At 58.7% G+C, this 27663-nt stretch overlaps 2 protein-coding genes across 4 annotated transcripts in view; one reads left to right on the forward strand and one right to left on the reverse strand.

The window, feature by feature from the left end:
• The window catches only part of Nfic (nuclear factor I C), a 55410-nt gene extending 36966 nt beyond the window's left edge, over positions 1–18444 (forward strand). For 2 of the 3 annotated variants that reach the window (XM_048342048.1, XM_048342047.1), the window contains exons 5-10: positions 586–709; positions 1512–1636; positions 6020–6145; positions 8122–8306; positions 10323–10389; positions 13475–18444. In XM_048342048.1, coding sequence (XP_048198005.1) covers positions 586–709; positions 1512–1636; positions 6020–6145; positions 8122–8306; positions 10323–10373 — 611 coding nt within the window. In that variant the 3' untranslated portion in view covers positions 10374–10389; positions 13475–18444. The remainder of the gene's footprint in view (positions 1–585; positions 710–1511; positions 1637–6019; positions 6146–8121; positions 8307–10322; positions 10390–13474) is intronic. The other variant, XM_048342050.1, reaches the window with a different exon arrangement.
• A 4458-nt stretch (positions 18445–22902) lies between these two features.
• Smim24 (small integral membrane protein 24) lies at positions 22903–25742 on the reverse strand. The gene is made up of 4 exons (XM_048342071.1): positions 25601–25742; positions 25058–25169; positions 24706–24765; positions 22903–23137 (listed from the first exon to the last, which is right to left on the reverse strand). The coding sequence occupies exons 1-4, from the start codon at positions 25665–25667 to the stop codon at positions 23005–23007; spliced, it is 372 nt and encodes a 123-aa protein (XP_048198028.1). The 5' UTR covers positions 25668–25742; the 3' UTR covers positions 22903–23004.
• Positions 25743–27663: the final 1921 nt, after the last annotated feature.

Here is a 27663-nt window from a genome sequence, read left to right on the forward strand (position 1 = left end):
GGTTCAATTCCCCAGCACCACATATATAGAAAATGGCCAGAAGTGGTGCTGTGGATCAAGTGGTAGAGTGCTAGCCTTGAGCAAAAAGAAGCCAGGGACAATGAGTGCTCAGGCCCTGAGTCCAAGGCCCAGGACTGGCCAAAAAAAAAAAAAAGATTCAAAGCCGGTCAGGCTAGGCAGAGTGTATGAGAACCCTGCTCTTCAGCCACTCAAAATCTGGGTACTACAATAAATTAGAAAAAGAACCTGGGTTCTGTAGCACACGCCTGCTGCCTCAGTTCTGCAGGAAGTACAACTAGGAGGGTGGCGGTTAAGGCTCCCCAGGCATGCATGGAAGATCTTACCTGAAAAACCAGGAAAGCACAAAGGACTGAAGCGGGAGAGTACCTGCCAGCAAGTGTGGGGCCTTGAGCTTGAACCCCAGTGTGTCCAAACAACAGCCAACTGTCTGAGTCTTTATCAGCCCATTTGTGAAGCCCCCCTGTCCCCACCCCCACACTACCCCAGGATGCTGACCCCACCCTTTTAGGGGTAACAGCCTCTCTGGACCAGCGCCCTCACTCTCCGCTCCATTGCTCTGCGCAGCACCTGTGGTGACTGGTACAGGACCCAACTTCTCTCTGGGAGAGCTGCAGGGGCACCTGGCCTACGACCTGAATCCAGCCAGCACCGGAATGAGAAGGACGCTACCCAGCACGTCCTCCAGTGGGTATGTGCCTAGGCCCTGTCCTGCAGGTATACATCACCACCCTACTGGCCAACATATCCCCTGGTAGTTCCGGCAGGCTCGTTCTTCTTCCTGGGATACAGACTTACCTAGTATGGAAAACTCCTACTCATCCTACAAAACTCAACCTTGAGTGCCTCTACCTACAGCTCTTTAGAGTCCCCTTTGCCCAGCCCTTGGGCCCTGTGAAGACATAGACATAGGTTCGTGGGGCCTGCACTCTGGGCCTGGGCGCTGTCCCTGGGCTCTTCAGCTCAAGGCTGACGCTCTGCCACTGGAGCCACAGCGCCAATTCCAGTTTTCTGGTGGTTAGCTGGACATCTTAAGAGTCTCACGGATTTTCCAGCCCTGGCTGGCTTTGAACCGCAATCCTCATCTCAGCCTCCAGAGTAGCTAGGATGACAGGTGTGAGCCACCAGCACCAGGCTTAGACATATGTTCTTGCTAGGATATGATGAGTGACAGTGACCTAGCATTCTGCCCTCGATTTCCCCATCTGTAAATCAGGAGTAAGGTGACTTCCAGTCTCCTCCCGGAAGGCTCGCAGCAGGACCTGGGTGCCGCCTCCACCTCCCTCCTACTCCCCTACTTCCCCTCCCCCCGCCCCCCCTCACTCATCTTCATTAGTATCCACGTGAACAGTCGGAATTTATGCAGCGCCCATGTAATCTCGCGATACAACTTCGCCTCCGCCCCTTCCAAATCGGAAGCCAGCGAAGGCCATTTCCCCAACCCCATGTCTCCATGGTAACCGGCCCTCCCCTTTCTCTTTTTGCCCCTGTAGGAGCAAGCGGCACAAGTCGGGCTCGATGGAGGAGGATGTGGACACGAGCCCTGGCGGCGACTACTACACCTCGCCCAGCTCCCCCACGAGTAGTAGCCGCAACTGGACGGAGGACATGGAAGGAGGTAAGCCTGGAGGCGGAGACAGAGTCCGCCTTCCGGTGGGGGGTGGGGTGGGGACGGGAGAAGGGAAAGGAATTGCTGTGGCCGGAACTACGTGTCCCAGCAGGCCCTGTGTGTTTGCCAAAGAGCAGAAAGTGAGACTTCGGCCGCATTGCCTCTTGGGAGTTGTAGTCGCGCTGGCTGCGTGCTTTTGGAAGTATAGCCCGAACTCACGTGTCCCGCAGTACTTTGGTTCTGTTTAGTGCTGCGTTGGGGGACGGATGGGGCTGGCATTAAAATCCCGGGTCTTTGGAGTTCCTGAGCTGCAGGGCTAACTCTGGTTCTGATGATCAGGGCGCTTCTTCCTGGGATCTTCTGTGGACTCGCCTGTCTGTAAGGACCCTACTTGTCCTCTTGCCCACTGGGAGGACTTCGGGTGTCTCTTTTGCGGGTCCGTCTTCTGTGGGGTGCCTGTGCTTCCTCCCTCTTGGTTCACTTCGCATCTCTCCCTAGGATTTTTTTTTTCAACACTTCCCTTCTTGCATCAGGCTAAGGAGGGACCCCACAATTCTTGAAGCCTAGCTCTGTGCACCCCATTTGCCAAAGAGATTCTCTCAACCCTCTCACTCAGGGGGCAGAGCCCAGCTTTGGCAGCTAGAGTTCTACCCCCTGCACCTCAGTTTTTCCATCTCAAAACCGGGGGTGCTCAAACATAACCTACAGTACCTCCTCAAAGGATTGTGGAGGGCTTGTGGAATCAACCTATTTTGGCCGTGAGATGGGCACAGGGCTCATCTCCGTGGGGATCTGTTTGTTTTCCTCTTCTCTCCTTCCTGTACTAACGTGGTCTGCTTTTTAGAAAGCTCTGGCTGCACCTATAGGATTTTCGGGAAGGAAAAGAGAGCAGATTCGAGCTGGGCTTGGTAACAGATGGCTCAAGACCAGCCAAGCCAGGCATGGAAGGGAATGTCCATAATCCCAGCTGTATGGGCAGCATAAATAAGATCGCACTCCAGGCTCGCCTGGGCATCCATTTGAGGTCCTAGCGCAAAGATAACTAAAATGGAAAGGGCTGGGACAGGGAGCGAGTGGTAGGAGGCATGGGTTGAGTGGTAGAGTGCCTACCTAGGCAAGTACGAGGCCCTGAGTTCAACTCCAGTACTGGAGGAGGACAACCAAAAACAGCAGATGTTATGCAGACACGATGCACATGCCTGTAATCCCAGCCGCTTAGGAAGTGGCAGGAAGAGGATCATGATTCCCAGATATGTCTTGGCAAAGAGAGGTAATAAGGACCTTTCTTAAAACAAAATACAGCTGGGCGCTGCTGGTAGCTCACGTCTATCATCTCAACTACTCAGGAGGCTGAGATGTGAGGATTGCAATTCAAAGCCAGCCCAGGCAGGAGAAAAAATCTGTGAGACTCTTATCTCCAATGAACCAGTAAAAGCTCAGATGGAAGCTTGGCTCTCGGGATAGAGCTCCACCCAAGCATGTAAGTCAGGAAAGTATGAAGCCCCTAGTTCAAACCCGAGTACTGAGGCCCCCCGAAACACAACCTACCAAAAGCAAAACCCATGAGGCCCTGGTTTAATTCTAGTACTAAAAAGACAATAGGAAAGCAAAGGAGAGAGAGCTCAGTAGCTCGAGCATTGGAAAGATCTGGGTTCAAATCTCAGCTTGGCTGCTGCATAGCTGTGTGTGCTTGTGTAGCCCTGGCCAGATTTGGTGTCTCTGAGCAACTGTTTACTCCAGGTTCAGGGTGACAAGAAGGAGGTTTCCTAAAGCAACCACCTGACACATAGGAAGTGCCAGGAAAGCAGAGAGTTTATTTTTGTTCCTGTCTCCAATGTACCTAGCCGGTATATCAGGCTCCATGTGCCATTGTCCAAGGTGTGGGCCTCCAGAGCATCACCCCCTCTGCCCCAACCACTCAGGGAGCGTTTGTCTCTGCCACGTTCTTTCTCCTTTATGGGTCACAACTGAAAACTCCGTGTCAGCTCCACTCAGTTCAGGGCCCTGTGGTCAGTACACTGGCCTGCCTGTAAGAGACATTGTCAGCCATTAGCATCCCAGGGCAGACATAGGGTAAAAGACTGGGGCCTTTTGGGGACAAGATAACTGCTGGAACTCCAGCCATCGAGTTTGCATTCCAGCCAACCAAAGAGAAGCGAATGTGGGCACATCCTCATGTTTTGAGAGTTTTCTGTTAGTTTGTTGTGTGGTAATATGGAGTCTGCAGCCTGGGGTAGGGTGGGGTAAGGAGGGAGGTGGCAGAGACCCCCCCAGTGTGGGTAACTGTGGGGGGACGGGGGCCCCTCTGAGCACCTGGAGGAGGAGGTTCATAAGATGAACCCAAGGGCCTTCATGAGCAGCGAGTGGAGGGGGGCGGGTGTCTAAACAGGAAAGTGGGAGTGGAGAGGGGAGGGGGCCACCCTGGGGCTGCATTTGGGGGGGCCCTGTGCCATGTTTGGGGACCCATACCAGGTCTGGGGAGCTCCTGGGCCTAGGCGAGGTGGCCTGTCCTGTGCGCCCAGCGGGGGACTAGGCATGGGGGCACAGTGCCCATTAAAGGGGTCACACTGGATATAAGAGGGGCCTAGGTGTGTGGAGGGGGCCCACGGGGGGCATGCAGGCGCAGACAGGGTCCTGCTGGCACGGTGCCCAAGCCAGGCACTGGCTGGGGTTTGGGGGCATGCATGTGGGGCATTCGGGTTCAATTCCCCCACACCTGCCCAGAGCACGGAGGTTTTGTCCCCTCCATGTTCTGCAGCAGGGCGGTGGGGTCCCCTCAGCACTGGGCCCGGCCTGTGACCCCTCAGAAGGAGCTTGCGGAGTCGGGGGGGGGGCAGTCATGGAGGTTCAGCTGGGGTAGGGGAAATGCAGGTCTCATGGCCTCTGGCCTGTGCTTGGCTGAGCCATGTGTTCACGTCCCCAGTCCCCTAGCGGCCCCCCACTCGTGCAGACAGAGCTGGGTGGGGATAGGGCCACCCCAGGCCTTGTCTCACCTGCTGGGTCCCACCCCCCATTTGCTGACAGACGGGCAGGTAGACAGGGACAGGAGGATTGTGACCAGAGCAGGTAGTGTTATATTCCGAGAGCAAGAATAATCCATTGAGGTACAACTTAAGGTGGGAGGGGATTTTATTTATAACCTAAAACCTGGAACCAGGGCAGCCCTCCACCTTGAAACACTGGCCTGTGACTACCTTGTCCTGGGCCAGCTCTCCAGAACCCAGACCTGAGACCTGTCCTGACCTGAACTCCGAACCTCCACAATCACCTCAGCCTCCAAACCTCCAGAGGAGCAAGCTTCTTTACTGCAGGCCTCTCCTCTCCTCAAGCTTTAAGCCTCAAGCCTCCCCACAGGCCTTAGGCTTCTCTGCAGGCCTCAGGCTTCAGACTTCCCCACAGGCCTGGACTTCCAACAGTGGCAGCCAGGCGTGGGGGCTGGGGCAGGAGGTGGGCAAGGCCAGGGCCACGAGGGGCCATTCGGGGTCTTTATCTCTGTTCCCCTGTGGCCCAGGGTGGAAGCACCTCAGGCCCCTGAAGAGCCCAGGTCACCCCCAGGGAACAATTGACCCATGTTCACTTTTTATTGGGCTAGCACTGGGGCTTGAACTCAGGGCCTAAGCACAAGCCCTGAGCTTGCTTTCTTTTTTTTCAATGCTCAAGGCTGGTGCTCTACCACTTGAGCCACAGCTCCACTCCCAGCTTTTTGCTGGTTCCTTGGAGATAAGAGTCTCATGGACTTTCTTGCCTGGGTTGGCTTTGAACTGGGATCCTCAGATCTCAGCCTCCTGAGTAGCTGGGATGACTGGCGTGAGCCACAGGTGCCGGCTTCACACTCATTTCTAAAATTGCTGTCCTCCCAGAGTCGGCGGGGGGTGGGGGGGGGCGGCATCCAGACAGTGCTGTGGGAGCAGGGGGGACAGGTGCTGCCCTTAGCTGGGTCTGGGGTCACACGTGCCCATCCCTGGGGGCCTAGCTCTGTTGTCAGCCCTGCTCCCAAGGCTTGGTCCCCATGTGTGCACAAGACAGGTGGGCCACGGAAGCCCATCGTGTCCTTGCAGCGCAGGCCTTGGGAAGCCCCTCAGACGTTCCCAAAATTGCCCAGGACCCAGATTCCAGGCTTTGCCTGCTTCCCCCATGTGGGGACCTCAGGGCACCCAGCCGAGCCCAGTTCCTCCATCAGCAGGGAGCAAAGAGCCTCAGCCAATGCCCGGGCTGTCCCTGGAGCCCAGGGACTCTGGTCACTCGGTTCCCACACTGGAGGACCACAGCCTGACTGGGGGAGTCCCCTTCTCCCTGCTGCGTCTCTGTGACCCTGTGCTGGGATGGGGAGGGGCGGGGTGCCAAGGGAAGCCCGGGATCCTGGGGTGACCACCTAACCATCCTCCCCCACAGGCATCTCGTCCCCAGTAAAGAAGACAGAAATGGACAAGTCGCCCTTCCACAGCCCGTCCCCCCAGGACTCCCCGCGCCTCTCCAGCTTCACCCAGCACCATCGGCCCGTCATCGCCGTCCACAGCGGTGAGTGCCACCCGGCCCAGGAAGTCCCTCTACATATCTCACCACAAGTCCTCTTGACTGGCAGTCCTCTGGCTGGGGGCGGGGGTGGAGAAAGAGCCCATGGCATGGTCTCAGCTCTGTGACTGGTCTATTTGGGCCTCAGTTTCCCTGTCTTTATAAGAACAAGTCTCAGAGGCAAGAGGTCACATCGCTGGCATGGTCAGGAGCCAGCCACCAAGCATCCCCGTGTCTCCAGGTTTGGCTAGGGTTCCCTGAGGCGAGGACTCTGTCAGGGTAACAGTCGCAGGCACACGGCCAAACAGCCCAATGGGTTCATTCATAGATTGGCCAGTTGGGGCCCTGGGCTCCCTGTTTTTGTCAATAAAGTTTTATTGACACATATCCCTGGCCTCATGTTTGTCCATTGCTGTGGCTGTTTTCACAGGAGAGTGGCAGATGTAGGTAACTGCAACAGAGGGTGCTCAGGAGCTGGGGAGGGGCGAAACACCACGAGTCATAGAACTCCCTAGAAAAAGGAAAGCCAGCACCAGGCTAGGATAGTATACAGCCAGGAACAGGACGAGGCTGTGACCCACACTGCAACTTAAAAGGGACCCTGAGTCCACCACACGCAGTGAGGGGAGCAGACCTGAGGGGTCATGGTGTGGGGCTCCACTGAGAGCAACGGTCCAGAATGGCGGGTCTGGAGATGGGAAGGGGGCTATGGGAGGGCCATGGTGATGTTCCCACAAGGGCACATGGCTTGCTTCTGAGATGCATGGAATGTTCTGGAACTTGATAGAGGGAATGGTTGCATGACTTTATTAAAGTGCTTAGAACTACAGGCTTGCACGGTTTCAGCAGGGCGTGTTTTGCACCATGCAAGTTGTCCATCCACAGTAACAAGAAAATACAATATAGTCACAGCTGAGGATCACAAAAGCCCAATAGCTATGCCCTTACGAACGCATAAGATGATGCAAAGTTAAATGAATTCCATGTTATGGAAACGAGTGTTATATCACTGTTGTAATAACTTTCAACATGCGATGTGAAACTGTAGCTTCTATTGTTGATGATCCTCTTGTATCCCCTTCCTGTGGTTGTGCCCACGCTATCACTGTATCTCATCTGAGTACCCTGGATACTGTATATACTGGTATTGGAACTAGGGAAGTGAAAGGGAATATCAAAATCGAGAGACAAAGGATAAAAAGACAAACGAGCAAAAGCAATACTTGCAAAACCATTTGGTGTAAGCCAACTGAACAACTCATGGGGGGAGAGGGAAAAGAGGAGGGGAGAGGGGGGAATGAGGGAGCAGGTAACAAACAGTACAAGAAATGTACCCATGGCCTAACATATGAAACTGTAAAAAAAAAAAATTTATTTAAGAAAAAAGAAAATACAATAAACAGCTTAAGGACACAGAGCACCCTCTGTGTTTCATGTTCAAAAGGCACCGGCTGCTGGACGCAGGGGTTATGCCTGTACTCCCAGCCATGCAGGAGGCAGGAGCGGGAGGTCACGGTTCAGGCACAGCCAGGGCAGAAAGGTAGAGATTTGCCCCACGGCCCGCTGGGGCACAGCTGCCACCTGGCGCTCAGGAGGCGGCGGAGGGGAATGGAAGGTGGAGGCCGACCTGAAGCAAATACTGCGATCCTTCCAGAAAAGAGAAAAATAGCCAACGTGGCCGGTGCCGGCGGCCTCACCTGTCACCCCAGCTACTCAGGAGATCTGAGGATTGCAGTTTGGAGCCAGCCCGGGCAGGAAAGTCCATGTGAGACTTCTCTCCAGTGAACCAGCAAAAGGCTGGGGGTAGAGCCCTGGCTCAAGTGGTAGAACACCAGCCTTGGGAGAAGGAGCTGAGAGAACGCCCAGGCCCTAGGTCCACGCCGTGGGACTGGTGCCCTGCCTGGGGTGACGGCGGGGTGTAGGGCTGGGGTAAGTGGCACGGGTGTGGCGCCTGCTCACCACCCCTCTGTCCCCGCCGGCAGGGATTGCCCGGAGCCCACACCCGTCCTCGGCTCTGCACTTCCCCACCACATCCATCCTGCCACAGGCGGCGTCCACCTACTTCCCCCACACGGCCATCCGGTACCCGCCGCACCTCAACCCCCAGGACCCGCTCAAAGATCTCGTGTCACTGGCCTGCGACCCGGCCAGCCAGCAGCCTGGACCGGTGAGTGGACGCTCTGACCTTCATCCGTGGGGGTCTGGAGGCCTTTTCTGCGTGGGTCACTGGACATGAGTGTGGGTGACACTTGGGGACAGCAGGGACCCTGGCAGTGCCCAGGCTCATGGTGCATGGAAACGCGTGGGCAGGGCCACAGGCGCCCATGCTTGCAGCAGGGCAGCGTCCAGGCAGCATGGGGCGTGTGGGACGCGGAGCAGAAAGCCGGTCCCCACCTGGGGGTGCAAATAGGAGCTGAGGGTCGTGATCTGTGCCAGGCCCAGGATTCAGATTCCACCACCTTGGGCAGCTCTCAGCCCCCCCACTGACCCCCACCCTGCGGCACCCCAACTCCACTGTGGACCCAGCCAGCGGCCAGGGTGGAGGGGACAGCACCCCTGTACCACACACGTGTCTCTGTCCCCAGTGAAATGTCCAGTTTCTGTCTTCCCACCACCCAGGGTGGACCCGCCACTGTCTCCCCACACCAAGCCCACAGAATACCCACATCAGAAGCTGGGCCGCATCTGTGGGCTCCCACATGGTGGCCTAGGGGTCCCTGGCCAGCGTGACGGGCCAAGATCATCCCCCCCCCCCACACCCACCTGCAGGAGACCAGGTCTCCCATAGATGAACATCCCCAGCCCAGGGGAGCTCAGGTCACTTCCTGTACAAACGAAGAATAAATGATGCAGCCGGGCACCGGTGGCTCACACTTGTAATCCTAGCTATGCAGGAGGCTGAGATCTAAGGACCACGGTTCAAAGCCAGCCCAGGCAGAAAAGTCCATGAGAACCATCAGGAAACCGGAAGTGGCACTGTGGCTTAAGTGGTAGAGTGCCAGCCTTGAGAGGAAGAATTCAGGGACAGCTCCCAGGCCCCTGAGTTCAAGCCCCATGACCAATGAAACAGGAAAAAATAAATGATGATGGGTGTTAGGTCCATTTTGCGGGGAAAGGAACTGGTGACAAGCAGGTGCTTGTTTGGGGTGACCTGGGCTAGGCCACATCTTTAGAGGGAACAGCTCCCACCTGGACCCAGGAGCCCTCACCTCTAGACATTTCCTGGCCTTGGATTATAGCACATTGGCTGCCCTGAAACTCCTTGTAGGGTCACCGCAGCCTCCCCAATACAGTGGCTCGGGCTGTCCTGTCCTCGTGCCTTCTCAACCCCTGGCTACCATCAGCCAGGGCCCAGCCCCCAGGGCACCCCGTCTCTCCTAGTGTTCAGGCCCCGCATCAGTCTTGGGGTATAGTACAGGACTTAAACCCTGTCTCCGCCACCCCCACCGCCATGCCCCAGCATTGGGGGTCGCCACCCCACCCCAGCAAGTCTCCCCAGCCTCCCCCTCCTCACCAGGCTGGTGGCTTTACCTGAACCCTGCATGTCACCTTCTGGGCACAAAGGTTGGACTCAGCCTCTTAGCCGGCCCTGGATTTCAATGCGGCCCCAGCAGCTCAGCCCCGTGTGGCCTCAGGCCAGGCCCTGGCCCTCTCTGAGCCTCAGTCCTCCTAGCTGCAGAATGGGTCCACATCTGCCCTTCAGGAAGGGCGGCCAGAGAAGCTAGGGACAGGGGGGTGGGACAGGTGTGGCCAACTCCTTCTGTGTATCTAGGGGACAGGAACAGTGTAGGCAGGCAAACGGGGTGTGATGTGGGGGCGAGGTGCTGCTCATAGGGCAAACCCGGCATGCACAAGGCCCTGGGGTCCATCCCATTGCTGTCCAAAATCCCCACTAGGGTTAGTCCCCATGCCTGCCCGGCATTTAGCAGGCCCATGGCTGTCCTGCCCCTGGCTGGGTGACCTTCACAGAGCTGAATAAATGATCTGGCCTCAATAATTCATGGCCTGGAGGTACAGGGCAGGTGCCCGGAGGGTCTTCAGTAATTCACCATGGCTTTGGCACTCAGGGTCTTCCTGTCCCCCCTCACAAGGCAGTGGGACCCCCCCAGGATCGCGGGGAGCTGGCAGGCTGCAGGGCGGGGAGGCGCTGATGCTAACGGGCTCTCGGTCTCTCTCCCCGCAGCCTACTCTGCGCCCGGCGCGTCCCCTGCAAACCGTTCCTCTCTGGGACTAGAGCCGAGGGATCACAGGTAGGGCGGAGGGGCTGGCTGGGGGGGGGCAGGGCAGGGCAGGGTGCCAGCCTGGGGGACCCCAGCTGGTATCTCCCCCAGGCTCAAGGGCCCCTGTATGGCCGTGTGTTGTCCTCGCTGACCTCAGAGGCCACCCCAGGGGTGTGAGGGGGCCCCCACCCCGCCTGTCACCTCCTAAGTGCCAGCTCCTGCCTCAGGAGACTGTTGGTGGCAGAGCTGTGACACCCATGTGTTCAGATGGGAGGCCTAGAGAGGCAACGCAGAGGCCCAGGGTCACATAGCACGCTGGCCTCTGTCCCCTCCCCTACAGCCCTCCAGAGGACTAGAGGGAGGAGAGGAGAGGACAGCCTCAGGAAGGTGTACCCCCCCCAACAAGTGACCGTAGTTTTGAGGAGACAAAGGAGGGGGTTGAGGGGGCACACCAGCCAGGGACAGACACACACCCCAGAGAAAGGGAGGATGGCCAGGAAGGCTCAGAGAGGGACACCCAGTTTCCCGAGGCTGCACAGCATTGGGGGCTGAGACGCAGACCCCAGGCCCACCCCCATCCTCCTGTTGGAAGCCTCTGTCTTATTGGGCCCCAGAGCCTCGGCTCCGTGGGACTGGCAGAGGAAGAGGGGAGACAAGGCAAGGCACCCCCAGCTCGAGTCCCATTGGTCTTCAAAGACTCAAAGACAGAGAAACCAACCCTGGGCCAGTGTGGGGATCTGTGGAGGTCACAGGCTGAGGTCAAGGAAGGGGCCACAGGCGGCCATGCCCCCTGTCCCCCCGTCCCCCCCCCCCCCCCCCCCCCCGTGCTCTGTGCTGTCAGGTTGCTGCTGGTGGCTGGGGACCGACCCACAGTCCCCTTCTGGCCTAGCTAGGCCTAGGCTGGGCCAGGACAGGGCTCCGCCCAAGCCCCGCCCATGCTCTGCCCCCGGCCCCGCCCATGCACCAGCCTCGCCTCCTGGTCTCAGCCTCTTCTCCCTCTCCCAGCCTGGAAGGGCGCCCCAAGGCCACATCTCCCCCCACGTGGTCAGGGCCACTGTGGCTCCCAGCAGTAAGGGGAAGGGGAGTCTCTGCCCAGCCTTCCTCCATGGCACCTTCCCCGTGGCCAGCTGCAGGCTGGACATAGTGTTCTTGTCCCCAGTCCTGTGGGCACGGAACCCCCCTCAGGGCCATGCCAGCTCCTGGTCCACCTGAGGGGAAACTGAGGCAGACGGACACCCCCCTGCCCCCCTCTCGGGCCAGCCACCAGGGGAGGGAGCACAAAGGCCGGCCAGAAGGGGGGGCGGCAAAGGGGAGCATGAGGGTGCGATGTGGGGTCTCCGTGGCAGGCCATGGGGCAGGCTTAACCCTGGGGCAGTGGGGGCCGTGGGGGCTTCAGTGTGAGGGAGGGGCACAGCCATTCCCAGAGGCAGAAGGATGTTCTAGAGCAGGGAAGGTAGGAGACAGATTGTGGGGAGATTCTCCAGGGAAGGCAGGTTGGGGAGGAGAGAGGTAACCCCCTGGCTGCTCCCCGCAGCCCAGCTGGGAGGGTGAACAGCAGAGGGAGGGATGGTCAGGGCAGCTGGGAGGGTGGACAGCAGAGAGAGGGACGGTCAGCGCAGCTGGGAGGGGGGCAGCGGAGGGAGGGATGATCAGGGCAGCTGGGAAGGGGCAGCAGAGGGAGGGATGGTCAGGGCAGCTGGGAGGGGGCAGCAGAGGGAGGGATGGTCAGGGCAGCTGGAGGGGGCAGCAGAGGGAGGGATGGTCAGGGCAGCTGGGAGGGGGCAGCAGAGGGAGGGATGGTCAGCGGGTGCTCCATATCCTGCTTGGTCAGCACTTTGTACTGTTGTTCCTGGCCGCCGCCTCCCCTCCCCGCCAGGAGGCTGGCCCTGGTGGTCACCCCGGGAACACCCCCATCCCAGCCGCTCCCCCGTGCTCCCCAGGAGCCAGCCAGGGGCTCCTGGGCCTCCCTGCCCTCCTTGGCGTGTGGGGTGACTGGACACAGCCCCCCAGGGGAGGAAGGAGGGAGGAAAAGCCACTGGGGGGGGGCAGGGAGTCCACCGAGGGGAGGTCACACCCAGAGCCTGTCTGGTTGCCAGCGGAAACCAGACATGAGGTAATGGCCAAGATGAACTTGAACTTGGCTGGAGGCAGGGACTGGGGCGGAAGCACCAGTTCCTCAGACGGGCCTGCCTGGGGGAGGGGCGCCATGACCACACAGCGGGGTGGGGGTGGGGGCTGGATGGGGCAGTCAGGGCTGTGTGCACACCCAGCCCAAGTGTCCTTTTGTCATATGGGAGAGGACATTTCAGTAAAGCAGCTGGAGCTCTCCTGCTCTGCCCTGTGGGGTGACGGGGGTGGGGGGTGGGGGGACATGAAATGGGGAAATACTGGTTAAAGAAGACGATGGCTGCGTCTGCCCACCGCTGCACCGCCGTCCTACTCACCCCCGCCCGGCAACATCGCTCACTTGCCCCTTGGACCACAGTTGAGGGCAGTGGTCACAACCACATTTCCAGGAACCTCCCCTCACCCCCACTTTGCACGCTTGTTGATGAGGCTGGGGTGTGGTGGGGGTATCTCTGTACCCACAAATAAAGACAGGACAGTCTGTGCAATGTAAGTCTGACCCCAAGCTGGCTGGGGTGCGCTTACACCGGAGCCCCTGGGGTGGCGGGATATCCTCACACGCGTCCCCCACCTCACCCGGGGTGCAGTCACACTGTGAGCCTCCGTGCAGACAGGTGCATCCCTAGGCTTGCCTGGGCCCTGTTGGTGCTACTGTGGCAACACAGCCAGAAGGTTCTAGAGAAGTCTCCCCCACCGCTTCCCCCCACCTAGTGTGGGGTCCGCTGGGACCAGGAGTGATCCCACAACCCCACACTGTTTGCCTGGGACGGAAACCTCCCCCCCCCCCCACCTGTCATTACCTTGTCGACAGCCCGAGGCTCTTCCCTGGGGTCCCAGGGTTAGACCCGGGGTGGGGAGGTGGGGGGGTGGACAGGACCCCAGGCCGCGCGATAGAGGGAGGGTGGAGGCGAGGGAATGCCAGAGGAATGGGTAGTGGAGCTTGATGCCTGTTCTCTCTCCTCTCTCTCTTTTCCCACCGGCCATTCAGTCGTGGTACCTGGGGTAGTGAAGTTCTGCGCCCCCCGCCTCCTCTCCACCGCCTGGGATCCCCGGGGCAGCACCATCTGCCCCCCAAACCCACATTTGTGGTGGAGAGTTAAGAGCAAGCAAGAACACCCCACCAACGCCCAGCCCGGCTGAAAAGACAAACCCACAGACAGACCCAGTGGGAGGAAAAGGAAAAGCAACACACCCCCCAAAAAGGAGAAAAACAACAAAAACAGAAGAACAAAAAAACAAAACACGCAAGGAAAGCCCCACCACCCACAGACCCGTGATGACGAAAGGTAAAGACAGCCTGGACGCGCGGCTCCCTGCGCCCCCCACCATTCATCTCCGCTTCGCCTGCTGCCCAGAAGGACGCCGCGGCCGCCCCGCATGCCAGGTGAGCCAATGGCCAGGGCTGGGGGCGGCCATGGGGCCCCCCACAGGCACTACAGGCACCGATCGTCCACGCCCAGCCCCACCCCGCCTGGGGCCTTTGCCAAAGAAGGGAAGGAAGCAAGCCGCAGCGGGGAAGGGCGCAGCGAGGACCGGCCTCGGGCGGCGGACCTCCGCAGAGGCAGGGTGGGCAGAAGAGGCACGCGCCCCCCACCCCCACGTTGCTGGGACGGGACAGACGCCAGACCGCTACTTTGGGGGGACCCACCCTGGCAGGGACCTGCAAGGCCCCAGGACTGGCTCTAGCTCTGGGCCTCTGGGGACTTGGTCTTTGGGGGGCCACCAGACCAGCCCCATGGGAGGGGACGGGGGACATCTATGCAAGTGACCCCAGGCCCCCGGCACGGCGGCCTCCCTCCCTGCCTGGTCTATTGCACACGTGGGAGCAATGCACTTTCCCAGGAAGGGAGCGGAGGCGTGGGGACCCTCCGGCCCAGACCCCATGTGGGGTCTGCTGGCCTCTGAGGCCCAGCAGGGGAGCCCCCACCCCCAAGAACCCTGAAGGTGGGAGCCGCGAGTGGTTTAAGTGCCTGACCCCCACCGTCATCCATCAGACAGAGTGGCCAGATGCACCCCATCCTTCCCCCAGCCCGGCCCCTCATTGCCGTGCCCCCTCCAAGCTAGAAAGACGGGACCCCCAAGGGTGAGCACTGGGGGCCCCCGTGCCCCCACCCTGTGGGGCCCCGGGTCAGGTCCTGGGGGTCCCGCCGCCCCCTCAGCCAGTGCCTTACATGCTGGAGGGAGGCCAGTCCCTCCCGGGTGCCCCCTCCCCCCCCCCCCGTCACCAATTGCACTTTCATCTCCCCCAAAGTGGGGCCCGGAGGAGGGCCTCCCGCACTGGGAGGGCGCTGGCAGAGACGGGGGGTTGGGGGGGGTCCTCATCCGCAATGCATTTTCCGTTGACCTGCTCCAAAAACACTAAGCTGGGGACGCCAGGTGCCCCCAGCCAGCTCCGTCCACGCCCACCCCCAGGACCCTTTTTTGGTGGGGGGCCAGGGTGGGGTGTCAGGTTTTATAAACACAAGGACCCCCTCCCAGGCCCTGCTGTCCATCCTGTCTCCCCCCTTTGGCCAAAGCCATCATCCATTCACCCTGGCCCAGCCCCTCCTCCTTCTGGGGGCCTGGACTCTATTTCCCCAAAGTAGCTGGGGTGTGGGGGGTTGGCCCCCTTGATCTCACACAGGAAGACCCAAGACCTTCCTCACCCTCCGTCTCCGATCCCCGCAGCCCAGAGCACTGGGTGGGGGTGTGTCCGTCCGTCCGTCCGTCCTCAGGGCCCTCCACGGGGGAGGGGGGGTCCCTGGAGACGGCAGCACTGCTGCTGTCCTGCAGGGCCAGGGTGAGGGTCATGCCACCTGGCAGCCCGATGCTTCTCTGCCAGGGTGGTGACGGGGTGGGGGACAGGCCAGACTCGGGGTACACCCGGCAGCACCCACACACACCTGTGGGGTCTGGGCCTGCGAGAACCAACTCTTTACCTGACTTGCATGGTGCTTTCGAACCCGCGAGACCTGTATGCATGGCGGATGTCCCCGGCGCTGCCGCCCGCCCCGCCGCCTCCCCCAAACCCCAAAACAAAAAACAAAAAAACTACCAAAAAACAAAAAACCCCAGCCCCCCCGATTCCACGTCTCCTGATTTGCACGAGAATTTTCTATCACATGATGTGCCTTGCCTCCCTCCGTCAGCACTCAGCTGCATGTCCGCACGCGTAGACCCAGACAGACAGACAGACAGACGACGCCACAACGTTAGACGACGTAAGATGACGTACCCAGCAAAAAGGGATGGATTTCTATTTGTAAAAAAAATCATCTTCATCAACGGACAGAAGGAAGTGATGTTCAAAAGACGAGAAAATGCTCGAAAGCGAGCCACAAAAATCACACCCACAGACCCCATGCCCTCCCCACCGCCCCCTCCTGCAGTTGGGGGGCTCTTCCCTGGTGCTCACCCGCCGTCACGGCCCCCTGCCCTGGGGACCGTGGACCCCACGGTCCTGCCCAGCCCCTTCCACCATCTCTGGGCACAGCCTGGTCCCCACCATGATCCAGACTCCATCCGTGCAGGCTGGGGGCCCGCCATCCCTGTGTATCCCAGCTTTGTCACCAAAGGACCCATTCTTCTTGAGCCGGAGACCAGCCTGGGGTGACCCCTTCCCCTCCCCCCCCCCCCCACTGTCCCATCTTCCGTCTTCCAGCTATTGACACGAAGGAGTGAAACGGGAACCCCACGAAACTCGATATATGCAATACCTGTCCTTTGCACCCCGCGGGCCGGGCCTCTGTCTGGGGGTTGTCTTGTCCTTGACTTTGGTCTCTCTGGTTCTTTCTTCCATCCTTCCTCCCTGTACCCCACTTTCTCTGTCTCTTTGCAGTGTCCTTCGCCTTTTCCTTTACCAAAGCTAAGGCAGGCAGATGGGTGTGGGGGCCATAGACAGCCACTCCTGCCCTGCCTGGCACCCCACCTGGGGCCCCCAGCACACAGCTGTCACCCTTTGTCCCCTCAGGATGTAAGGTTGTCTCAAAAGCCACCAAAATATTCTTAATCCCAACTTTTCTTCCAAAAAGACCCTGGCACAGCCCAGGGGACAGGGACGCCAGGTTTGGGGTGCCCAGCTGCTGGCAGCAGCGACACAGCAAAGGCCCTGGGGGCTGCTGTCCCCACTCACCCCACTTGCCCTCTCTGTTGGGGACAGTGGTGAGTGGCGGGCTGGCCGGGTAAGGTGTCCCCACTCCCAGGCCCCATCGCCCAGCCATGGCCTTGGGGTCCCTGGCCTGACCAGTGAGCCATTCCTGGGTGGTGGCAGGAGACAGAGTTGGGGTTTTCTCTTGACAAGTTCATGTGAAACCCACCCCTCCCCAGGCAACATCCTCTCAGAGCCTCCTTGCACCCCCAGCTGACTCTCAGGCTTCCATCCACACCATGAGAAAGGTCGGGAAGGCCCCCACACATATGCAAGTCGCACAGCCCTAAAGGACTGCAAAGAGGGACATACCCCACCTCCGGGTTCAAAACCCACAGGCTCCCATGGGGCTCAGGCAGACCCAGTGGGGCCATCTGAGGGAATGGAGCCGCGGACACCTCAGTACTGTCACCTAGGGGTCCCCTGGGACTCCCCACACCCTTGGGGCCACTTCTGCTCTCCGCCCTCCCTGTGCAGGGGCCTTCTGTTCCCAACATCAGCAGCACCTGGAGAGGGGCCTGCAGGGCTGCTCCAGCTGCCCCCCACAGGACAGGTTTGTGGGGCCACCAGTGGCCACAGGCCTGGGGAGGGGCAGCAGGCAGGTCCCCGCCCCCCAGCGCACCCCAGACTCCGCCAGCGTGGGTCTGTGCTGTCTGTACATACATGTAGGCTGTACTCGTGTAACTTGGGGCCTAGATTCTCCCTCAGACACCTGACTGTTTCTTCCCCCTAATTCAGCTTCCTCTCCCCTTCTCTGTCCCTTAGTACACTTCCTGGGGAGTTCCTACCTCCCAGCCCACATCCCCAGCTCCCCCCAAGGGTCAAGGCAGGAGGCAAACCGAAGCCAGGCCAGCAGAACTCGCCAGCTATACCAAAACACTCATTTCCCAAGCAGTGCCTCATGTCTGCTGGTGCAGTTTTGGGGTCTCCCTGCCTCAGCCTCCCCAGTGGTATCCCTGACCCCCAGACTGTGCTCAACCCTGGGAACTGAAGGAGGGTGTGGAACACCTAGGGATGATGGCTCCAGAGATGGAGAGAGGATGCACCCCGAGCCGCCACCTGGGTAATACGAAGGGGGTGCCCCAACCCCCCTTCTCAAAACGCACCCACTACTCATCTTCCCACCTCAAGTCTCAGCCAGGCTGCTGTCCCCTAAAACCAAAGCCCCTTTAACTCCAGGGGTCCCAGCCTGAGCCCCCCAGTTCCCTGCCCGCCAAGGAATGGGGGTGAGGAGAGAGCAGGCGTTCTGCAGGGATGGAGGGTCTGGGGAGGGCGGGGCACAGTGCTTTCCCCTGGATTTTTCTGGGTTCTTTCTGGGTTTTCTGGATTCTCCCCCTGCCCCCAACCTTTCTGGATTTCTCTTTGGATTTTCTTTTTTCTTCCTCTTGCTCCCCCCCCCATGTGTGGGTGTTGAGGCTGTCCCATTCATTTTCTCTGAGACTTTTTTTTGAGATTTTTTTTTTGTTTCCATTTTGTATTTTACTCATATTACAGGATAGATCATTTTATTTCTCGCTTTCTGCTTGTGTCACACGACAGACCATACACATCACAAACACATGTCACACACGTCACACAAATACACACATGCCTGTGCTCAGAACCCAAGTCAGGGACAGCTCTGCTGGACCTGGGGTCCCCAGGCCTGGCCGCTGCCCCCGGGCCCCAGGCCGCCATTACCCCAACATCGCGCGGTCGACTCGGTCTGTGCAGATGCGCCTGAGTATCATTTATAGAATGTGACTTTTTGGCTGATGTTACTTTGTTTTCCCTATGCAAAAAAAAAAAAAAAATACAGTGAAAAGGGGTTCCATAAAAGACTCAATAAAAGGCAAAAAAAAAAAAAAGGAAAAAAGAGAAAATGTATAAAAAATTAAACAAGCTATGCTTTGACTCTTCCTGGCAGTCTTGGCTCCTCTTTGTGCCACTAGCAGTGTGTCCCCTGAGGGCATCCCTGGGGTCCTTGAAGGGCCTAGGACACCCCACACCTGTGCCTGCCACGCCCCTGGCGCTGACCTCTGGCCCCCACTCCTGGGGCGCTTCACTGTGGCATCACCCCAGCTGTGACCTCCTCCAGGGAGCCTGCCCAGCACTGCTGCCATGGGTCAAACACACACACACACACACACACACACCATCCCTGAGGCCTCCAGTGAATCCTACGGACATCTTTGGGGTACCTGTCTGAGCAAGACACAGGGGACACCCCCTCACTCTAAGCACCTGGCCCGGCACACAGTTGGCACTTCACACATGACAAATGCCTTCTCTCCCTTTTCTCCCTGGTAAATTGCCAAGCAACAAACAGCCAAGCACTGGGAGGCAGGAGGAGAGAAGAAATGCAGAGACTGGCCTAGGCTGGCTTCGAAGTGTGGTCCCCTGGATCTCAGCCCCCTGAGTAGCTGGGAGTACATGTGTGCCCCTGACCCTGCCTCATTTGTAGTCTTCATTAAAACAAGATTTGCAGGTGGGTGGTGTGTGTCTGTGTGCCAGTCCTGGAGCTCGAACTCAGGTCCGGGCACTGTCTCTGCGCTCTTTTGCGCAAGGCTGGAAACTCTACCATTTGAGCTGCAGCTCCACTTTCAGCTGTTTATGGTGGTCAATTGGAGATGAGAGTCTCATGGACTTTCCTGCCCCACTTGGCTTCAAACCCCAATCCTCAGGTTTCAGCCTCCTGAGTAGCTGAGATGACAGCGTAAGCCAAAGGTTCCTGGCTACACTGATTATCTTTGAGGCTGGGTCTGGCCAGGCCCAAACCTGCACCTGGACCCTGATCCACTTCTTTTTTAGGCTGACAGATATATGTCCTCAACCCAGCTTCTCCATTTGAGATAGGAAAGATAGGAACTCTTAGGCTGGGAATATGGCCTAGTGGTAGAGTGCTCGCCTCGCATACATGAAGCCCTGGGTTTGATTCCTCAGCACCACATATACAGAAAAAGCCAGAAGTGGTGCTGTGGTAGAGGTAGAGCTCCAGCCTTCAATGTAAAGCTCAGGCCCCGAGTTCACGCCCCAGTACACACGCTGAGGCCTGAGGTGGAGATGTGAGCCAGTCCTGGGCTTGGGGAGCTGTAGCTCCTTGGCCCGGCACCCTCCAGGACAGGAATCATAAAGTGAAATCAAGCTGAGTCCCAACACTTCATGTCCTTGGACACTGGGCCCCAGAGGGATTTCTTTTGCTGCCCAAGGGTCGGGTCCCTCCTGGTAGGATGAAGCCATGGCAGGCATCTCTGTAGGGCTGCTGGAGGAGGCAGCCCAAGAGTTGTCCCAGACACCATTACTCTGTTCCTCTGTCCTGCAGCCCCATCCCTGGTACCCTCTCCATCCTTCCCCTTTTTACCTTTAGTGCAGTGAGGCCTGGCCCAGGTAAAAGATCCAATAATCCAATTTAATGGGGAGTTCATGTTCACCGCCCCACAAATGCTCACCAAACCCCTTCGGACTCCATGCTTCCTAGCTCCCAGGCTACAGAAGGGGAAGTGGAGATTCCAACAGGATGGAACACCTGCCCCAGCTGAGGGGAAGAGGCGGAGCCACCGGATGGATGGGTGGATGGGTGGGTGGGTGAATGGGTGGGTGGGTGAGTGGGTGGGTGAATGGATTCGTGGGTGAATGGATGCGTGGGTGGATGGGTGGGTAGATGGATGGTAGATGGGTGGATGGGTGGGTGGGTGGGTGGATGGATGGGTGATGTGTGGGTAAATGGATGGGTGGATGGCTAGATGGGTGATTGGATGGGTGGAAAGTTGGATGGGTGGACAGTTGGATGAGTGGATGGACTGGTGGGTGGATGGGTGGATGGGTGGATGGATGGATGGATGGGTGGATGGATGATGGATGGTGGGTGGGTGGGTGGATGGATGATAGATAGGCAGTCTATGGTAGGTAGTTGGATGGGTGTGTGGACATACAGGTGGGTGACTTGGTGGAGTGTGGATGGGTGGATGATGGAGGAAGGAATGGGAGGAGGCCATGAGTCATTGCATGGAGGAAGGAATGGATAGATACCTGGCTGGCTGGACAGGTGAGTGAAGGATGGACAGGTGGACAGAGCTGCCTAGGTGGGTGATGGGTGGATGGGTACCCTAGGTGTGGAGGCCGGGTGGAGGGAGGACCGATCCATGCAGAGGGGTGGGAGGGCCGATGGAGAAATAGGCCGAGGGTAGTGCACAGTGGTGGGGTGGGGGTCTCATCTGTAGTGGATTCTGAATCCGAGAATTAAGACTTAGATGAATGACTTCATCTTCCCCGCCACCCGGCAACTCACTCCTATGGACCCTGCAGGCTGGGAAGCTCCGGTTAGGTTGAGAGGGGCCTGGGCGATGGGGCGTGGCCTTGGGGGCGTGCCGGTGGGCCTGGCCTGGGCGGGGCTCCTAAGGGAGGAACTGCAGTGCAGTGGCTGGGGCATAGAATGGAAGGGGAGGGGAGGGAGAGGCTCACACAGGGGAGGGGGAGGGGTCCCCCTCCACTTGAGAACTCCCCACAGCAGTTCAGTAACAACAGATCGGGCGGCCAGCAAGACCCTCAGACCTATCAGCAGAGAATTCATGGCAGATCGGTGTGGGCAGGGTCTGAGCCAGGTGGGGGTCCACCTCCCCTGGCTGTTCCCCCTCCTGCCGAGGCTTCGGAGAGCTGGGCCTGAGCTTCGGAATGGGGTCTCATCCAGACAGGGTTGGGTCGCAGGTCCAGGCAGGACGGTTCTGGACACCCCAGAGGCCCAGCCTCCATGTCTCCCCGGGTCCACCCTGATCTCAGTCTCTAGAGTTCAAAAGGTGGGTCTCACCCTCAGCACCTGCCCTGTGCCAAGCCTTGCCATGGCCCCCAAAGCCATGGCTCCTCCTTCAACGCTGGCCGAAGTTGGTCGTTCCTGGTGGTCAGAGCTCTTGTCCCCACATTGTTGAAGAGTAGGAACCGATTTGAGGCTCAGAGAGGGTGAACCACCTTCCCAGCACCACACAGCATCCCACTAGAAGACAGTTCTTGAGCCAGGTGCTGGTAGCTCACACCAGTAATGCTAGCTGCTCAGGAGGCTGAGATCTTAGAATCAAGGTTCAAAGCCAGCCGGGGCAGGACAGTCCATGAGACCCTTGTCTCTATTAGCCAGCCAAAAGCCAAAAGTGGAGCTGTAGCTCAATGGCTGAAGTTGTAAAGCACCAATCTTGAGTGAAAAAGCTCAGGGACAGCACCCAGGAGTGGGGAGGAGGGGAGGAAGAAGGGAGAGGGGTAGGGAGGAAGACAGAGATAGAGACAGAGAGAATTATCTTGGTTCCTCAGCCAAGATACAGCAAGAATACACCCTCCCAGCTACCACAGGCGGTGACCTCCAAACTTGACAGGGGCGTGACCCTGAGAATGCGCCCCTCTCCCAAAGCCAGGCCTTTCCCGCGCCCTCGGGAGGAGTTATTTGGCGTTTCCTCCGCCCCCTGGTGGACGACCTTGGAACTGCACGCAGCCAGGCTTACCGTCACCGCCAAGGCGGGAACTCGCGTGGGGGAGCCCAACCCCAACCCCACACCCCATAGCAAGGTCCAGGGCAGAGGTTGGGGCGCGGAAGCGGGAGAAATGGGGAACAGAGCAGGGGCACGGCAGGTCACGTGTCCCCAGCGTGGGGTGGCGGAGAAGGCCCCAGGATTTCCCCGGAAACCGGCTCAAAGTCCAGGGCCAGGGAGCAAAATCAAGATCACAGCCCAGTGATTTCCCCCGGTCGGCGGATGCCACCCTCGCCCAGCCCCGGGTGTGTCCCCCCCTCCCCCAGCCCCAAACAGCCGTGCCCAGGGGGAAACTGAGTCTCAAGAGAGGACAGGAACGCCTGACTATCCTTTCTGAGGGGTCTGGCTCCGAGCGCCCCGAGGAGGCAGGCTCTGGCCCACAGAAACCTGGTGGAGGGAAAAGGAAAGAGGCATCGGGTGGAAATCGGGGGAGAGAGTCGTGAATTGCAGGACTGGATGTTTCTCTTTAGTCGGGAGGCACGGAGGCTCTGGATAGAAAAGGACTTCGGAGGGCTAGGAATGTGGCTTAGCAGTAGAGAGCTCACCTCGCATGCATGAAGCCCTGGGTTCAAATCCTCAGCACCACAGACACAGAAAAAGCCGGAAGTGGCGTTGTGACTCAAGTGGTGGAGTGCTAACCTTGAGCAAAAGAAGCTCAGGGACAGTGCTCAGGCCCTGAGTCCAAGCCCCAGGACTGGCCAAAAACAAAAAAGAAAAAAAGAAAGAAAGAAAAAAGAAAAGGACTCCCAGCAGGACCAAGGTCAGGAAGGGGCACCACACAATCACGTGACTCCCCCAATGTCCTCTCTTTGGACACTGTATTTAGAACCATAGGCCCAGGGTGCTGTTTACAGGGCACCAGGAGGGGGGATGGAGGGCTGCCTGGAGGAGGCAGCAGGGTATCTACAAGGCCGTCGTCTTCTTCTCTTTCTCCTCTCCCATGGGCTCCTTCTCCTCCAGCTCCAATCCTAAGTTTCTCTCACCTTTCTTCTGTGCATTTTTCTCCTTCTCTCTCCTCTCCTTCTTGTCTTCTTTACTGTAGGGGACAGAGATCTCCTAAGAAACAAGCCCTTAAACTTATGGGTGCCCTGTAAGGAGCGCCGCGCATCTGTGCTCCAGCCCTTGTCACCTTACAGGGGTGAAGGTGAGGATTCCTGGCCCATTGCATGGATGGGTGGGTGGGTGGATGGATGGGTGGGTGGGTGTGTATAGATGGGTGGATGTATGTATGGGTGGGTGGGTAGATGGATGGGTGGATGGATGGGGGATGGGCGGGTGAATGGATAGGTGGGTAGGTAGATGGATGGGTGGGGGGATAGGTGGGCAGATGGGTGGAGGATGGGTGGGTAGATGGATGAGGGATGAGGGTGGATGGGTGGGTGGGTGGATGGGGATGGGTGGTAGGATGGGTGATTGATAGATGGATGGGGATGGATGGAGGATGGGTGAGTAGATGGCAGGGTGGGTCGGGGATGGATTGGTGGGTGGGTAGATAGATGGATAATGGATGGGTGGATGGCTCACTGGATGGGTGGGTAGGTGGTTGGATAGGGGGATGGATGGGGATAAGTGGGGGATGGGTGGGGGATGGAGAATAGATGGGGGATGGAGGGATGGGAATAGGTGGATGGATGGATGGTGGGTAGGTAGATGGATGGACAGTGAATGTATGGGTGGCTGGCTAGGTGGGTAGATGGATGGTGGATAGGTGGGTGGGTAGATGGATGGGCGGTGGATGGATATGTGGATGGATGGGTAGATGGATGGGTGGATGGTGGGTGGGTAGAGGGTGGATGGATGTGATAGCAAGTGGAAGAAGCACAGGAGAACCAGAGAGTCAGGGGTCTTTTCTCCTGAGGATCCGAGTCCTGTTACCAGATGGAGGCAGGTCACACACAGAGCAACACTGGGTCCATACATCTCCTGTAAAGCTGTCTTGGCTCTGCTGGGCACCTCCAGGCAGGCTGGTCTCACCAGCTGTCCCAAACCTTAGCTCATATTGGGCTCAGGCACCCCAACCCCCAGTCCTCTCTCCAAACTGTCAGGCCTAAAAGAAACTAGATCTACACACCCCCCCCCCCCCCCCGCATCCACCGCAATTGTGTCTGTCTGTTTGTTTGTTGGCAAGTCCTGGGCACTGTCCCTGGCTTCTTTTTCCTCAAGGCTAGCACTCTGCCACTTGAGCCACAGCGCCACTTCTGGCCATTTTCTGTATATGTGGTGCTGGGGAATTGAACCCAGGGCCTCATGTATACCAGGCAAGCACTCTTGCCACTAGGCCATATCCCCAGCCCCTGATTGCGTCTGCAGTGTACCAGGCCCTGAGCTGGGTATGACAGATAAGGTCAAAGGCAGGTTTCTGCCTCTGGGAGCTGCTGTGTATGCCATGACGCCGGTGGTGGTTAGGTGAGGGGCAGGCAAGAGGCAGAGCTGGGACATGGAAGGAAGGCTACTTGGTCATAATGAGCCTCTCAGAAGGCCAAACTCCTGAGCAGGGAGTGAGGGAAAACGAGTTCTCTTGATAGGGAAAAATATGTGCAAAGGTCCCAGGTATTGAAGGGCAGGAAGGCCCCCCACCCTGAGAGGGGCTCACACGGACAGTACCTCAGGTCTGTGCTCTGCTTGGGTTCTGATCTCATAACCTGCTCCTCTTCGTCCACAGCTCTGTAGAGATGGAGACCGAGGTGTGAGTAGGGAGGAGGAGGTGGGCATAGCCTCTGCCTCAGTTTCCCAGCAGGCACAGGAGGGCCTGGGCTCCCTGGCTGCTGGCATGAGAGGAATGGGGCAGGTACGGGTACAGAGTTGGAGCTGGGTGGGGTCCAGGGAGATATAGGGAAATGGGGTGAGTTGGAGAGCCTGAAGGGAGATGGGACTGGGTAGGAGGAGGTGGTGGGCGGAGCCTGCACCAGGTGAGGGGAAGGGAGGGCTTTGGGCATGGGGGGTGCGGGATCCCCACCTCTTTTTGGAGCACCAGATGCGGTTGGCCAGCATGAGCACAAAGACGATGAACAGGAAGCCCACGACGGCGGCCAGGCCGGTGAGCCATGGCTTCAGGCGGCGCTCAGTGGCTGTCAGAGGGTGGGAAGGGGGCTCAGAGGCTGAGGAGGGCGGGGGCCGTGGGGAGGGGGAGCAGGGCCCTGGGGGGCTCCGGGGAAGGCAATGCACCTCAGAGGGGGTGGAGAGGTGAAGGGGTCCGCCTGGGAGGAGGTGGGAGCCTCGGGCTGGGCGGGGAGCCGGGCTCACAGAGGGCTAAATGGGGGGGTGTCTCAGAAAAGCCAGGCGCCCAGGTGAGGAAGGAGCTCAGGGGCTCCATGAGGGGAAAGGACCCAAAAGCTAAGAGAGTGGGGGTCAGGGAGAAGGGAAGGGATCAGGAGAGGAGGGATAGCGGGGAGGCCACGACGCTTGGGAGCGGGAGACTGTGTGAAGGCCTGTTTCTCCTAATGGGAAATGGGTAGATGGACAATCCCAGCCCGACCCTACCCCTTGACCGGAGTCCTACCCTGCTGGGCGTCGGCAGGCGACAGGAGGAGGGTGCCTAGGACGAGGAGGGTCCCCAGGGTGCGCATGGCGGTCCAGTGAGCCAGTGGCCAGGTAGGTGTCCACCTGTGGCAAGTGGCCCCTGCCCTGCCTGGGACATGGCATGGGCGGGGCATGGGCGGGGCCTACCGGACGAGGGGCAGGGCCTGGGAGGGCCCGACCGGGTGTGGAGTGGGGCCTGGGCGCAGGATGATGTTCATGCGGAGGGGCGGGGACTGGGAGGGGCGGGGCCAAGCGCAGGATGATCTGCATGTGGAGAGGCGGGACCGAGTGCAAATTGGCCTGTCAGCGACAGAGCGAGGCCGTGTGTGGGCGTGACCAGAAACTGGGGCGTAGCCTGGTGTGGACGCGGCCTCCTTGCCCCCTGGACCTTCTGCCCTTGGCAGCCCATCGCTCCTGCCTCTGTGTCCCCCCCCCAACTCCGAAGGAGGGCAGAGTCTGTACCTGGTATAACATTAACCAGGGCGTCACCATCCCCTGCACGCCGCCCTGGGGACCATCAGTCTCAAGGCCCAGGCTGTCCCTTCCGCCGGGTCCAGACAGAGATTAACTGAGTTCTCACTCTTCCTCCCCCCAAAACGCACTGGTCCCTCATGTCCCCTCTGCCCCTGTGTGGGCACACAGGTGTGATGTGACAAACACAACTGGCATAGTCACCCTTGCTTGGCTTGCATATGCAACACATGAGGCCCCCATCAAGCTCAGCGATTTCACACAAACTGCTTGCTTCACTGGGCACCCCCACAGAAACCTGGCCAATGTTTGTCTTGCACACGCAGAGCTCAGAGGCTAGACGCAGACCCCCAGCTGCTGCCCACCCCAGCTCATGTGCCTCAACCAGTGCACAGGGGGGCAAAGGCCAGGCGTCCCAAGCCATCTCCACATCTGGATAACCCACTGCCACTGGGGGAAGCAGTGCCAGGGACGCAGAAGACACCCTTCCTGTCCTGCCCTTAACCTTGGTCTTTTATGCTGATTAGATAGGGAGCCCTGCCTGGGCAAAGGGGGGGCCCCACCCAGGCTGCCACGGTAGCAGCCATGGCTCAGGCATGTGAAAGGACTCGCGTGTTTATGAAGCACCTGCTGTGTGCTCAGTGCCAGCCATGGACAGATGCCGCTCTGCACATCCAAGACAAGCCACAGACCTTGATTCAACCTGCCATGTGTCTATTAAGCGCCTCCTATGTAGTCTACCCTCAGCCTTGTTAGGGAGTCCGGATTACAGGGTGCACTCAAAAACTCAGATGGGGGGCTGGGGATATAGCCTAGTGGCAAGAGTGCCTGCCTCGGATACACGAGGCCCTAGGTTCGATTCCCCAGCACCACATATACAGAAAACGGCCAGAAGCGGCGCTGTGGCTCAAGTGGCAGAGTGCTAGCCTTGAGCGGGAAGAAGCCAGGGACAGTGCTCAGGCCCTGAGTCCAAGGCCCAAGACTGGCCAAAAAAAAAAAAAAAAAAAAAACTCAGATGGGGGTTAGAGGTAATTTGGAGATGGAGGGTCTGCAGGTGGGTAAGGGCAAGGCCCATCTGGGAGCCTCTGCCTTCCAAAGTAAGCTACTCTGAGCAAGGGGCATGGCTCAAGTGGTAAAGCACCTGCTTGGCAAGCATGAGGCACTGAGTTCAAATCTCAGTGCGGCTAAAGGAGATCAGACTGATGGGCTCTGTCAATGGCTCCTCCCTGTGGCTCTCAGATCATTTCAGGATTGGAAACTCAGTGTTTCCACCTGCTAAATGGAATAGTAAGCGATATGAGGGAAGGTGTGTGTGTGTGTGTGTGTGTGTGTGTGTGTGTGTGTGTGTGTGTTGGTACTAGGTGGGGTTTGAACTCAAGACCTGGGTGCTGTCCCTTAGCTTTTACACTCAAGGCTAGTGATCTACCACGTGAGCCACAGCTCCACTTCCAGCTTTTAGGTGGTTAATTGGAGATAAGAGACGCATTGCTTTTCCTGCCCTGGCTGGCTTTGAACTGTGATCCTCAGATCTCAGCCTCCTGAGTAGCTTGGATGGCAGGCGTGAGCCACGGT

The sequence above is a fragment of the Perognathus longimembris genome, chromosome 3 (assembly GCF_023159225.1).
Source record: "Perognathus longimembris pacificus isolate PPM17 chromosome 3, ASM2315922v1, whole genome shotgun sequence".
Taxonomy (NCBI): domain Eukaryota; kingdom Metazoa; phylum Chordata; class Mammalia; order Rodentia; family Heteromyidae; genus Perognathus; species Perognathus longimembris.

Excerpts from the sequence above, each read along its gene's own strand:
- Smim24 (XM_048342071.1), bottom strand. The coding sequence starts at position 25,667 with ATGCGCACCCTGGGGACCCTCCTCGTCCTAGGCACCCTCCTCCTGTCG. Across the intron at positions 25,170-25,600 it reads GCCTGCCGACGCCCAGCAGG|CCACTGAGCGCCGCCTGAAG; the intron begins GTAGGACTCCGG and ends ACCCTCTGACAG. Across the intron at positions 24,766-25,057 it reads ATCTGGTGCTCCAAAAAGAG|AGCTGTGGACGAAGAGGAGC; the intron begins GTGGGGATCCCG and ends CCATCTCTACAG.